The 13,386-nt window shown below is 39.7% G+C and overlaps 1 protein-coding gene and 1 pseudogene across 5 annotated transcripts in view; both read right to left on the bottom strand.

Annotated features, from left to right (window-relative positions):
* The window catches only part of RALGAPA1 (Ral GTPase activating protein catalytic subunit alpha 1), a 234,698-nt gene that overhangs the window by 41,906 nt on the left and 179,406 nt on the right, over positions 1–13,386 (bottom strand). For all 5 annotated transcript variants that reach the window (XM_060096301.1, XM_060096304.1, XM_060096302.1 and 2 more), the window contains one exon: positions 211–366. In XM_060096301.1, the coding sequence (XP_059952284.1) occupies positions 211–366 (156 nt within the window). The remainder of the gene's footprint in view (positions 1–210; positions 367–13,386) is intronic.
* Positions 1,296–3,213, bottom strand: LOC132489256 (T-complex protein 1 subunit delta-like; annotated as a pseudogene).

Genomic DNA, 13,386 nt, shown 5'->3' with positions numbered 1-13,386 from the left:
CTTGAAGGCAAATGCTTTGTTAAGACTATAACTTTCAATCATATCATTAAGGAAAACAGAGTTTACTCTGCAACAATACTGTTTCTGAAGACACTACTGGGTGAAGAATGGAGTACTCAGAAATAGTTCTTGATCAGTTAGATGACTTGCTTACATATTTTATGTATTACTAAGATTTTAACTCTGAGCACTTTTTTTCTTAGCACTTACTTTTTTGGTCAAAGAGTCATCAGAATCAGAAGGCATTCTTGTTGATACGTGAAATATTACTTCAACTGTAGAGGTAGCAAAATATGGTGTGGTCAATCCAGTGCTTTTATTTCTTTGTAGTCCTCCCATGAAACCGCAATGGTTTGTAAGATTTACCTAGAAGCAATGAAAAGACACATAATATTAATTAACTAAACAAAACTAAAAACCTCACTATAGAAGAAAACTCAAATTTCTCACTTTGCAAAAACATGAGGAATGAAGTCTTCTGCATGTTATCAACTATGGCTTGACCCAGAATTATTAGTTAGAGCTTTTCAAGTCACACTGGTAGATTTTCTTAAGTATTTGAGGGTCCCTAATTAGTAGGAACTAATTAGCAAAGAAATCAATCGCTGTGCACTACGCATCTCTTGTTAGGCTACCAGGTGCTAAATGGTAACAGCTGTGTGGGATGCCGAGGGCAGAGAGTAAAAACCAAGTGGCAAAAATCAAGACTGGAAATGATTTGGGGATAAGTTAAAACAGTAATGTCACTTTGATAAAATGATTAATTGTGTCATATTTACTCATTGAAATTGGCTTCCTAATTAATAGTACCTATCATAGCCCAGAACTTAACTACACTTCAAATGCATTAAAAAAACTACAAATTAATCTGTGCAGTCTTTTAAATCTCCTTTTTTCCTGATTATAAATATGATATATTTACTATCAGTGCTGTTGCACTTGACGATATCCCCTGGACTTGTGTGATGCAAAGAAGCCAGCAACTTGTGTTCATTGTAGAAAATCAAAGAAATATTGTAAAGAAAAAACAAAATTTAAACACTGCTTGTATCTCTCCATTCAGAGAAACCAGTTATGTACCTGCTTGTAAAAAACAAAATATAAATATGTGAAAAAGTGGAAACCTATAAAAACAAATTTCTGCACCGTGTGAACTGAACACATCTCAACTATCCATATCAGTTACTAATGGCTGAATGTATGAATAACAAGTTAGTTTTTATGCCATTACTACAAGATTTCCTCAATCATTTATAATATTTTAAATTTATTTATTTATTTATTTATTTTTGCCCTTTGAAACCATATTTTTAATGTTTTCGTCAAACTGTGTCAATACAATTTGAAGCAAATGCCAGCTGGAAGACCAGGCCCACAGATTCATAAAGGAAACAATCTTCCAAACAACAAGGAATGCCAAGGTGCTCTTCCACTCCAACTGCACTAATAGTGGCCATGATGGTGCCAGTCAGCCAGTGTTATCCATGTTACCGACTGTTTACCACATCATCATTTTTCAGAATGCTCCGGACAGTTTCAGTTGCTAGAGTCAGTGCACTGACTGAAACCAACAGAGGCTGGACAACCAGTTCCTCCAGTATGTTGGAAATACCACCCTTTCGGACATTAATGCCTGTAGTTTTTTCTCCTTGGGCATGCCTGTTTCTTAGTTCTGTTACTGTAGAAATGGGATTCAGGCCAGCATTTTCAGCTAGTGTAGATGGAATGACCTCCATAGCATCTGCAAAAGCACGAACGCAGTAGGATTCCATACCACTCAATGTTCGTGAGTATTCAGTTAACCGCAGGGCCAACTCTATTTCTGGAGCACCACCTCCTGCAATAAGAGCCCTCTTCTTCACTAAACAGCGAATAACACATAAGGCATCATGAATGGAACGCTCAGCTTCTTCCATCACCAGTTTGTTAGAACCACGAACAACGATTGTAACTGTTTTTCCAGGGCTTGCACAGCCTGTAATCTTGATCAGTTTGCCAGAACCATTTAAGCTGACCTCCTCAGCTAACTCAGCCGATCCCAGCATGTCAGCAGTGAACTGGTCAACATGAGCAACTGGTTTGGTTCCAATAGTCTTACAAATGAATTCAATGTCTTCTCTTTCAATATCCTTAACCACCATAATCTTCATTTTGTTCAGGAAATGTAACGCAAGATCACTAAGAGCATCTCTTAGAATAGACTTCTGTATGAGAAGAACATTACATCCTGTTTTCTTAATTTGCTTCACTAAATTTAGAATATAGGCTCTCTCCTCTCGAAGCACTCGGTCCATCTGGACGTAGTCAGAAACTACTATTTGATTGTCCATATCTGTTTTGGGAGCAGATAAGCAGAACTGAATAAGCCCAATCTTGGCCTTTTCAACCCTGGTTATACCAGAATTTGCCACCTTTTGAGTAAGAACCAGACCTTCCACCAACTCACAGTCATCAATTGTCCCACCAAGTTTCTTAACTATTTTAACATCTCTAAGATCTACACTAGTAGCTGTGGCTGGGTCAATCAATCACTTTCATCACTGCATTTACAGTCATTGGAGAAAGGAGACTTGAATATTGAGAGACAACCTTTGAGTTCAGTGAAGTGGCTGCACTATTTAACAAAGTTTCTCTGTCACTCAGTTCCACAGGTCGAGACATGTCAGTCAAGATTTCAATACCCTTTTCCAAAGCCTTCTGGAATGACTCAGAAATGATGGTGGGATGAATCCCTTTCTGAAGAAGCTTGGTACAGGAATCTAAGAGAGAGCCAGCAATAATGACCACTGATGTCGTGCCATCTCCCGCTTCTATATCCTGAGCCTTAGACAGCTCCACCAGCATTCTGGCTGCTGGATGTAACACCTGCATTTGTTTCAGAATGGTGGCACCATCATTTGTAATGGTCACATCACCTTTTCCATCTTGAATCATTTTATCCATTCCTTTCGGTCCAAGGCTTGTTCTAATAGCATCAGCAACGGCTTTGGCCGCGGAGATGTTGCTGAAGCGGATCTGGGCCGGCTTATTGCGGTCCTGATAGGCGCTCTTCCCGCGGCCGCCGGCAGCTCCGGCGGGCGGCCCGCTCCGGGGGGCTACGTTCTCCGGCATGGCAAGCTTGGACGGGTCTGCGTGAGCTCTGGAAGGACAGATGGACGCGGATTCCGGCTGGCCCGGGACTAAAGGTAAGCGCCCACCGCCTTCTCGAAGCTTCCAGAGTTAAATTTATTTTTAACTCAGTAATACATTCATACAATTAAAAGTTCAAAAGATACAGCAAAATTTTTCCTTCCATATCTCTCATCTCTAGCTACTCAGTTCCACTCCAAGAAAGCAATTTAAGTATGCTTCCAAAAGTGTTCTCTATATACAATTAAATTTTTAAAGGAATGTATGCACATATACACATGTATGTATGTACACATGTGCACACACAACACGGATACAAAATGTTCTGCACCTTGATTTTTTGCATTTAAAATACCTTGAAAAATACTCCTTATTAGTAAGTAAAGAGCCTTCTCATTATTTTTTTCATGGCTTCACATAAGTCCCTTTTCTTGATGTACAATAATTTAACTGGCGCTCTACTTGACGGATATTTAGGCGTTCCCAATCTTTTGCTATTACAGTCAATGCTACAATGAATAACACTGAACACATGTCATGCTGCATTTGTGAAAGTAGATCTGTACGACAGATTCAAAAGTAGAAATGTAGTCAAAGGGCATGTGCACATCTAATTTTGAAACTGACTACCAAATTGCTCTCCATAGATGGTACCAACAGTGCATGAGAGTGCCTGTTCCCCTCATATGCTCTCAAATATATTATCAAACTTTATGACCTTTGCTAATCTGTTAGGTTAAAAAATGGTATCTTGGGCCTCCCTGGTGGCGCAAGTGGTTGAGAGTCCGCCTGCCGATGCAGGGGATGCGGGTTCGTGCCCCGGTCTGGGAGGATCCCATATGCCGCGGAGCGGCTGGGCCCGTGAGCCATGGCCGCTGAGCCTGCGCGTCCGGAGCCTGCGCGTCCGGAGCCTGTGCTCCGCAACGGGGGAGGCCACAACAGTGAGAGGCCCGCATACCGCAAAAAAAAAAAAAAATGGTATCTTAGTGTACATCTTTGTTCTGTTTTGTTTTAGTGAGAAAGTTATTTACTTTCAGGTCGATTCTCTGATTATGTAAAGGAGAAAGTCTCAGTTTAGTGCTCCTTTGCTATAAATAATTCTGTAACACTTGCAGATCTCTATTTTTTAATTAAACATTTTATCTGGAGGTAATTATAGATTTACACAAAGTTTTAAGAAATAATGAGATCCTATGTACCCTTTACCCAGATTCCCCAATGCAAAATCATATTATAACCAGGATACTGATATTGACATGATTCAGAGACAACATTTTCATTACCACAAGGATTCCGTGTTGCCCTGTTACATGAGCAACACTCACTTCCGTCCTTCCCTACCCTCCTTTTTAACCCCTGGCAATCACTAACCTGTTCTTTACTAAAACTGTCATTCCAAGAATGTTATATAAGTGGAATTATATGGCATTTGGAGATTTTTGCCATTATCTTTCTGTTCATGATTTCAAGTTTGATCCTACTGTATATGGAGAAAACACTGTATGATTTCAATGCTTTTAAACTTGCTGAAGTTTATTTTAATGGCCCATATATGGCCTCTCTTGGTGTATGTTCCATGGGCACTTGAAAATAATATGTATTATGGTATTGGTGGGTGGAGTGTTCTATAAATGGCAATTAGATCCTGTTGGTTGGTGGTGGTGTTGAGTCCTTCTATATACTTGCTAATTTTCTGTCTACTTCTCTCAGTTGTTGAGAGAGGGGTGAAATCTCCATTTATAATTGTGAATTTGTCTATTTCTTCTTTCAGTTCTATCAGCTTTGCTTCACATATTTTGCAGTTCTGTTGTTTGCTGCACACACATTTAGGATTGTTAAGTCTTCTTAGTGGACTGACCCTTTTATCACTGTTATATAACGTCCCCCCATCTCTGGCAGTTTTCTTTGCTCTGAAGCCTACGTTATCTAATGTTAATTCAGCCACTCTGGCATTCCTTTGATTAAGGTTTGCACAATATAATTTTTTCTATCCATTTACTTTCTACCAGCCTATATTGTTATATTTGAAGTGAGTTTCTTTTACAAAGCATATAGGTGAGTCACGTTTTTTTTTTTTTTTTTTTTTTTGCGGTACGCGGGCCTCTCACTGTTGTGGCCTCTCCCGTTGCGAAGCACAGGCTCCAGACGCGCAGGCTCGGCGGACGTGGCTCACGGGCCTCGCCGCTCCGCGGCATGTGGGATCTTCCCGGACCGGGCCACGAACCTGTGTCCCCTTCATTGGCAGGCGGACTCTCAACCACTGCGCCACCAGGGAAGCCCTGAGTCACGTTTTTTAATCCACTCTATTTATTTGTATTTTTTAATATTTATTTATTTATTTTTGGCTATGTTGGGTCTTCATTGCTGCATGCAGGCTTCCTCTAGTTGCGGTGAGCGGGGGCTCCTCTTTGTTGTGGTGCGTGGGCTTCTCATTGCGATGGCTTCTCTTGTTGTGGAGCACGGGTTCTAGGTGCATGGGCTTCAGTAGTTGTGGCTCACGGGCTCCAGAGCACAGGCTCAGTAGTTGTGGTGCACGGGCTTAGTTGCTCCGTGGCATGTGGGATCTTCTTGGCCCAGGGCTTGAACCCGTGTCCCCTGCATTGGCAGGCGGATTCTTCACTGCGCCACCAGGGAAGCCCCACTCTGCCAATTTTTTTGGGGGGGGGTAGGAGTTTATTAATTAATTAATTAATTTCTGCTGTGTTGGGTCTTCGTTTCTATGTGAGGGCTTTCTCTAGTTGTGGCAAGCGGGGGCCACTCTTCATCGTGGTGCGCAGGCCTCTCACTATCGTGGCCTCTCTTGTTGCGGAGCACAGGCTCCAGGCACGCAGGCTCAGTAGTTGTGGCTCATGGGCCTAGTTGCTCTGTGGCATGTGGGATCCTCCCAGACCAGGGCTCGAACCCGTGTCCCCTGCATTAGCAGGCAGATTCTCAACCACTGCGCCACCAGGGAAGCCCCACTCTGCCAATTTTTAATTGGTATATTTACATCATTCATATTTCCTGTAATGACTGATACGTTAGAGCTTAAGCTTACCATTTTATTTTTTGTTTTCTGTTTATTTTCTCTGTTTTATTTTTCTTGCCCCCTATGGGTTACTTGAACATATTCTAGAATTCCATTTTTATTTATCATTTTTTGAGTGTACTTTTGTTGTATGTTTTTTACTGGTTGTTCTTGGTATTATACTATATGTACATACCTTATCACAGTCTACTGATGTTGTCATTTTACCAGTTTGAGTGAAATATAGAAACCCTACCTCACTTTATGTCCTTTTATCCTCCCTTGTTTGTAATATAATTGCCATGAATATTTTCATGGCATTACATTTATTTATTTATTTATTTTGCAGCATGTGGTATCTTAGTTCCCCCACCAAGGATCTAACCCGTGCCCCTGGTATTGGGAGCGTGGAGTCTTAACCACTGGACTGCCAGCGAAGTCCCTGTCATTACATTTAAACATGTCAGGTAGTAAAATAATTTTTGCATCAACCATCAAACATAAGAAAACTCAAGAGGAGAAGTAAATTTAGTGTATTTACCCATATTTTTTCTTGCCATGCTCTTTCTTCCTGATGTTCCAAAGATCCTTCTATCATTTCATTTCTGTTAACAGAATTTCTGTCAGTGGTTCTTTTAGGGCAGGTCTGCTGGCAACAAATTCTCTAAGTTTTCCTTCATCTGAGAATGTTGTGCTTCATTCCTTAGCCAACTATAGGATTCTGGGTTGACAGTTTTTTTCTTTTAATATTTGAAAAATATTATGTCACCTCCTCTGGTCACCACAGTTTCTGATGAGAAATTCACTATCATTCTAATTGTACCCATATAGATAGGTACAAGTTTCCTCTGGATACTTTTGAAATTTTTTTGCCTTTAGTTTTCAGAAGTTTAATTATGATGTGTCTTAGTATGCATCTCTTTCCATATATCCTGTTTGGTTTTCACCAGGTTCTTCAATCTGTAGCTTTATTAGCTTTATTTCTCTTGCCAAATTTGGGAAGTTTTCAACATTATCTCTCAAAGTAGTTTTCAGACCCAACCTCTTTCTCCGCTCCTTCTGGGACTCACAATAACAGGAGTGTTAGATTTTCTGTCATAGTCCCCCCACAGGTCTGTTCATTGCTCTGTTCACCGTCTTTATGTCTATTCTCTCTCTGCAGTTCAGGTTAACTTTTACTGTTCTATGCTCCAATTTACTAATTCTTTCTGTACCCTTATCTCCACCTGACTCTGTTGCTGGGCCAATCTACTGAGTTTTTTATTTCAGTTATTGTATTTTCAATTCTAAAATTTCCATTTAGTTCTTCTTTGTGTTTTGTATTTCTTTGCACAGACTTTCTATTCTTCATTTGTTTCAACTGTGCTCCTAATTGCTTGTTGAAGCATTTCTAATATAGTCACTTTAAAATCTTTGTCATCTTGGTGTTGGCATCTATTGCCTTCTTTTCATTCAGTTTGAGACCTTCCTGGTTTTTGGTATAATTTTTGGTTGAAGCCTGGACATTTTCATATTATGAGACCATGAATCTTATTTAAACCTTCTGTTTTAGTTGGCTGTTTTGCGACACAGCTCCGGAGAAGTGGGGGCTTTCAGCCTCATTATGGCCAGGTGGAGGTAGGAGTTCTGACTTCCTTTGTGGTATCCACTGACACAGCAGTGGAGGTGGTCTCATTATCACTGGGTGATGGTGAAAGGCCTAATTCTCCACTAGACCTCCTCTGACTCCAGTGTAGAGGGGGAGGGGCACCTCATTATGCCTGGATGGGGCCAAAATTCCAGGTTCCTCATGTAGTCTCCACTGACACTGGTGTTAGACATGGATGGGGGACTTGTTACCAGCTGGCAGAGATGAAACTCTTAGCTTTCTATGTGGTCTTCTCTGATACTATCTTACTCCAGGGTGATGTTCGGGATGCCTCATTATAGTCATTTATTTATTGACTGATTGATTGATTTTGGGCTGCATTGGGTCTTCACTGCTGCACACGCGCTTTCTCTAGTTGCGGTGAGCGGGCATCTCATTGCAGTGGCTTCTCTTGTTGCGGAGCATGGGATCTACACGTGGGCTTCAGTAATTGTGGCATGTGGGCTCAGTAGCTGTGGCTTGCAGGCTCTAGAGTGCAGGCTCAGCAGTTGTGGTGAACAGGCTTAGTTGCTCCGCGACATGTGGGATCTTCCCAAACCAGGGCTCGAACCCGTGTCCCCTGCACTGGCAGGTGGATTCTTAACCACTGTGCCACCAGGGAATTCCCCTCATTATAGTCTTGTAAGGGTAGAAGTCTAGGCTTACTAACCCACTTTTGTTGTCAGGGGTGGGGATGAGGGTCACAGTATTTTCTGTGGTGTTTGGTTGGTGTAGAGCAGTTACTGTTTAAATGTTCTCTGTCTTTCCAGGTTGCTCCTTTTTGGTTTTTTTTTTTTCTTTTTATTAGTTTCTGCTTTATAACAAAGTGAATCATTCATACATATACGTCTGTTCCCACATCCCTTCACTCATGCATCTCCCTGCCTCCCACCCACCCCATCCCACCCCTCCAGGCGGTCACAAAGCACCGAGCTGATCTCCCTGTGCTCTGCGGCTGCTTCCCACTATCTATCTGCCTTACGTTTGGTAGTGTATATATGTCCATGCCCCACTTTCACTTTGTCACAGCTTACCCTTCGCCCTCCCCATATCCTCAAGTCCATTCTCAAGTAGGTCTGTGTCTTTATTCCCGTTTTACCCCTAGGTTCTTCATGACATTTTTTTATATATGTATATGTGTTAGCATACGATATTTGTCTTTCTCTTTCTGACTTACTTCACTCTGTATGACAGACACTAGGTCTATCCACCTCATTACAAATAGCTCAGTTTTGTTTCTTTTTATGGCTGAGTAATATTCCATTGTATATATGTGCCATATCTTCTTTATCCATTCATCCGATGATGGACACTTAGGTTGTTTCCAGCTCCGGGCTATTGTGAATAGAGCTGCAATGAACATTTTGGTACATGTCTCTTTTTGAATTATGGTTTCCTCAGGGTATATGCCTAGTAGTGGGATTGCTGGGTCATATGGTAGTTCTATTTTTAGATTTTTAAGGAACCTCCATACTGTTCTCCATAGTGGCTGTACTAATTCACATTCCGATCTGCAGTGCAAGAGTGTTCCCTTTTCTCCACACCCTCTCCAGCATTTATTGTTTCTAGATTTCTTGATGATGGACATTCTGACAGGTGTGAGATGATATCTCATTGTAGTTTTGATTTGCATTTCTCTAATGATTAATGATGTTGAGCATTCTTTCATGTGTTTGTTGGCAGTCTGTATATCTTCTTTGGAGAAATGCCTATTTAAGTCTTCTGCCCATTTTTGGATTGGGTTGTTTGTTTTTTTGATATTGAGCTGCATGAGCTGTTTATAAATTTTGGAGATTAATCCTTTGTCAGTTGCTTCATTTGCAAATATTTTCTCCCATTCTGAGGGTTGTCTTTTGGTCTTGTTTATGGTTTCCTTTGCTGTGAAAAAGCTTTGAAGTTTCATTAGGTCCCATTTGTTTATCTTTGTTTTTATTTCCATTTCTCTAGGAGGTGTGCCAAAAAGGATCTTGCTGTGATTTATGTCATAGAGTGTTCTGCCTATGTTTTCCTCTAAGAGTTTGATAGTTTCTGGCCTTACATTTAGGTCTTTAATCCATTTTGAGCTTATTTTTGTGTATGGTGTTAGGGAATGATCTAATCTCATACTTTTACATGTCCCTGTCCAGTTTTCCCAGCACCACTTATTGAAGAGGCTGTCCTTTCTCCACTGTACATTCCTGCCTCCTTTATCAAAGATAAGTTGGCCATATGTGCGTGGGTTTATCTCTGGGCTTTCTATCCTGTTCCATTGATCTATCTTTCTGTTTTTGTGCCAGTACCACACTGTCTTGATTACTGTAGCTTTGTTTTATAGTCTGAAGTCAGGGAGCCTGATTCCTCCAGCTCTGTTTTTCGTTCTCAAGATTGCTTTGGCTATTCGGGGTCTTTTGTTTTTCCAAACAAATTGTGAAATTTTTTGTTCTAGTTCTGTGAAAAATGCCAATGGTAGTTTGATAGGGATTGCACTGAATCTGTAGATTGCTTTGGGTAGTAGAGTCATTTTCACAATATTGATTCTTCCAATCCAGGAGCATGGTATATCTCTCCATCTATTTGTATCATCTTTAATTTCTTTCATCAGTGTCTTATAATTTTCTGCATACAGGTCTTTTGTCTCCTTAGGTAGGTTTATTCCTAGATATTTTATTCTTTTTGTTGCAGTGGTAAATGGGAGTGTTTTCTTGATTTCACTTTTAGATTTTTCATCATTAGTGTACAAGAATGCCAGAGATTTCTGTGCATTAATTTTGTACCCTGCTACTTTACCAAATTCATTGATTAGCTCCAGTAGTTTTCTGGTAGCATCTTTAGGATTCTCTATGTATAGTATCATGTCATCTGCAAACAGTGACAGCTTTACTTCTTCTTTTCCGATTTGGATTACTTTTATTTCCTTTTCTTCTCTGACTGCTGTGGCTAAAACCTCCAAAACTAGGTGGAATAAGAGTGGTGAGAGTGGGCAGCCTTGTCTTGTTCCTGATCTTAGTGGAAATGGTTTCAGTTTTTCACCATTGAGGACGATGTTGGCTGTGGGTTTGTCATATATGGCCTTTATTATGTTGAGGAAAGTTCCCTCTATGCCTACTTTCTGCAGGGTTTTTATCATAAATGGGTGTTGAATTTTGTCGAAAGCTTTCTCTGCATCTATTGAGATGATCATATGGTTTTTCTTCTTCAATTTGTTAATATGGTGTATCACATTGATTGATTTGCGTATCTTGGAGAATCCTTGCATTCCTGGAATAAACCCAACTTGATCATGGTGTATGATCCTTTTAATGTGCTGTTGGATTCTGTTTGCTAGTATTTTGTTGAGGATTTTTGCATCTATGTTCATCAGTGATATTGGCCTGTAGTTTTCTTTCTTTGTGACATCCTTGCCTGGTTTTGGTATCAAGGTGATGGTGGCCTCGTAGAATGAGTTTGGAAGTGTTCCTTCCTCTGAAATTGTTTGGAAGAGTTTGAGAAGGATGGGTGTTAGCTCTTCTCTAAATGTTTGATAGAATTCGCCTGTGAAGCCATCTGGTCCTGGGCTTTTGTTTGTTCGAAGATTTTTAATCACAGTTTCAATTTCAGTGCTTGTGATTGGTCTATTCATATTTTCTTCCTGATTTCTTCCTGATTCAATCTTGGCAGGTTGTGCATTTCTAAGAATTTGTCCATTTCTTCCAGGTTGTCCATTTTATTGGCATAGAGTTTCTTGTAGTAATTTCTCATGATCTTTTGTATTTCTGCAGTGTCAGTTGTTACTTCTCCTTTTTCATTTCTAATTCTATTGATTTGAGTCTTCTCCCTTTTTTTCTTGGTGAGTCTGGCTAATGGTTTGTCAATTTTGTTTATCTTCTCAAAGAACCAGCTTTTAGTTTTATTGATCTTTGCTATCATTTCCTTCATTTCTTTTTCATTTATTTCTGATCTGATCTTTATGATTTCTTTCCTTTTGCTAACTTTGGGGGTTTTTTGTTCTTCTTTCTCTAATTGCTTTAGGTTTAGGGTCAGGTTGTTTACTTGAGATGTTTCCTGTTTCTTAAGGTGGGATTGTATTGCTATAAACTTCCCCCTTAGAACTGCTTTTGCTGCATCCCATAGGTTTTGGGTTGTCGTGTCTCCATTGTCATTTGTTTCTTGGTATTTTTTTATTTCCTGTTTGATTTCTTCAGTGATCACTTCGTTATTGAGCAGTGTATTGTTTAGCCTCCATGTGTTTGTATTTTTTACAGATCTTTTCCTGTAATGGATGTCTAGTCTCATAGCATTGTGGTCGGAAAAGATACTCGATACAATTTCAATTTTCTTAAATTTACCAAGGCTTGATTTGTGACCCAAGATATGATCTATCCTGGAGAATGTTCCATGAGCACTTGAGAAAAATGTGTATTCTGTTGTTTTTGGATGGAATGTCCTATAAATATCAATTAAGTCCATCTTGTTTAATGTATCATTTAAAGATTGTGTTTCCTTATTTATTTTCATTTTGGATGATCTGTCCATTGGTGAAAGTGGGGTGTTAAAGTCCCCTACTATGAGTGTGTTACTGTCCATTTCCCCTTTTATGGCTGTTAGTATTTGCCTTATGTATTGAGGTGCTCCTATGTTGGGGGCATAAATATTTACAATTGTTATATCATCTTCTTGGATCGATCCCTTTATCATTATGTAGTGTCCTTCTTTGTCTCTTGTAATAGTCTTTATTTTAAAGTCTATTTTGTCTGATATAAGAATTGCTACTCCAGCTATCTTTTGATTTTCATTTGCATGGAATATCTTTTTCCATCCCCTTACTTTCAATCTGTATATGTCTCTAGGTCTGAAGTGGGTCTCTTGTAGACAGCATATATATGGGTCTTGTTTTTGTATCCATTCAGTCAATCTGTGTCTTTTGGTGGGAGCATTTAGTCCATTTACATTTAAGGTAATTATTGATATGTATGTTCCTATTCCCATTTCCTTAATTGCTTTGGGTTCGTTATTGTAGGTATATTCCTTTTGTTGTGTTTCTTGCCTAGAGAAGTTCCTTTAGCATTTGTTGTAAAGCTGGTTTGGTGGTGCTGAACTCTCTCAGCTTTTGCTTGTCTGTAAAGGTTTTAATTTCTCCATCATATCTGAATGAGATCCTTGCTGGGTAGAGTAATCTTGGTTGCAGGTTTCTCTCCTTCATCACTTTAATTATGTCCTGCCACTCCCTTCTGACTTGTAGAGTTTCTGCTGAGAGATCAGCTGTTAACCTGATGGGGATTCCCTTGTGTGTTATTTGTTGTTTTTCCCTTGCTGCTTTTAATATGATTTCTTTGTGTTTAATTTTTGACAGTTTGATTAATATGTGTCTTGGCATATTTCTCCTTGGATTTATTCTGTATGGGACTCTCTGTGCCTCCTGGACTTGATTAACTATTTCCTTTCCCATATTAGGGAAGTTTTCAACTATAATCTCTTCAAATATTTTCTCAGTCCCTTTCTTTTTCTCTTCTTCTTCTGGAACCCCCATAATTCGAATGTTGGTGCGTTTAATGTTGTCCCAGAGCTCTCTGAGACTGTCCTCTGTTCTTTTCATTCTTTTTACTTTATTTTGCTCTGCATCAGTTATTTCCACTATTTTATCTTCCACCTCACTTATCTGTTCTTC

The sequence above is a fragment of the Mesoplodon densirostris genome, chromosome 4 (assembly GCF_025265405.1).
Source record: "Mesoplodon densirostris isolate mMesDen1 chromosome 4, mMesDen1 primary haplotype, whole genome shotgun sequence".
Taxonomy (NCBI): domain Eukaryota; kingdom Metazoa; phylum Chordata; class Mammalia; order Artiodactyla; family Ziphiidae; genus Mesoplodon; species Mesoplodon densirostris.
This window is presented reverse-complemented; position numbering and strand designations above follow the sequence as displayed.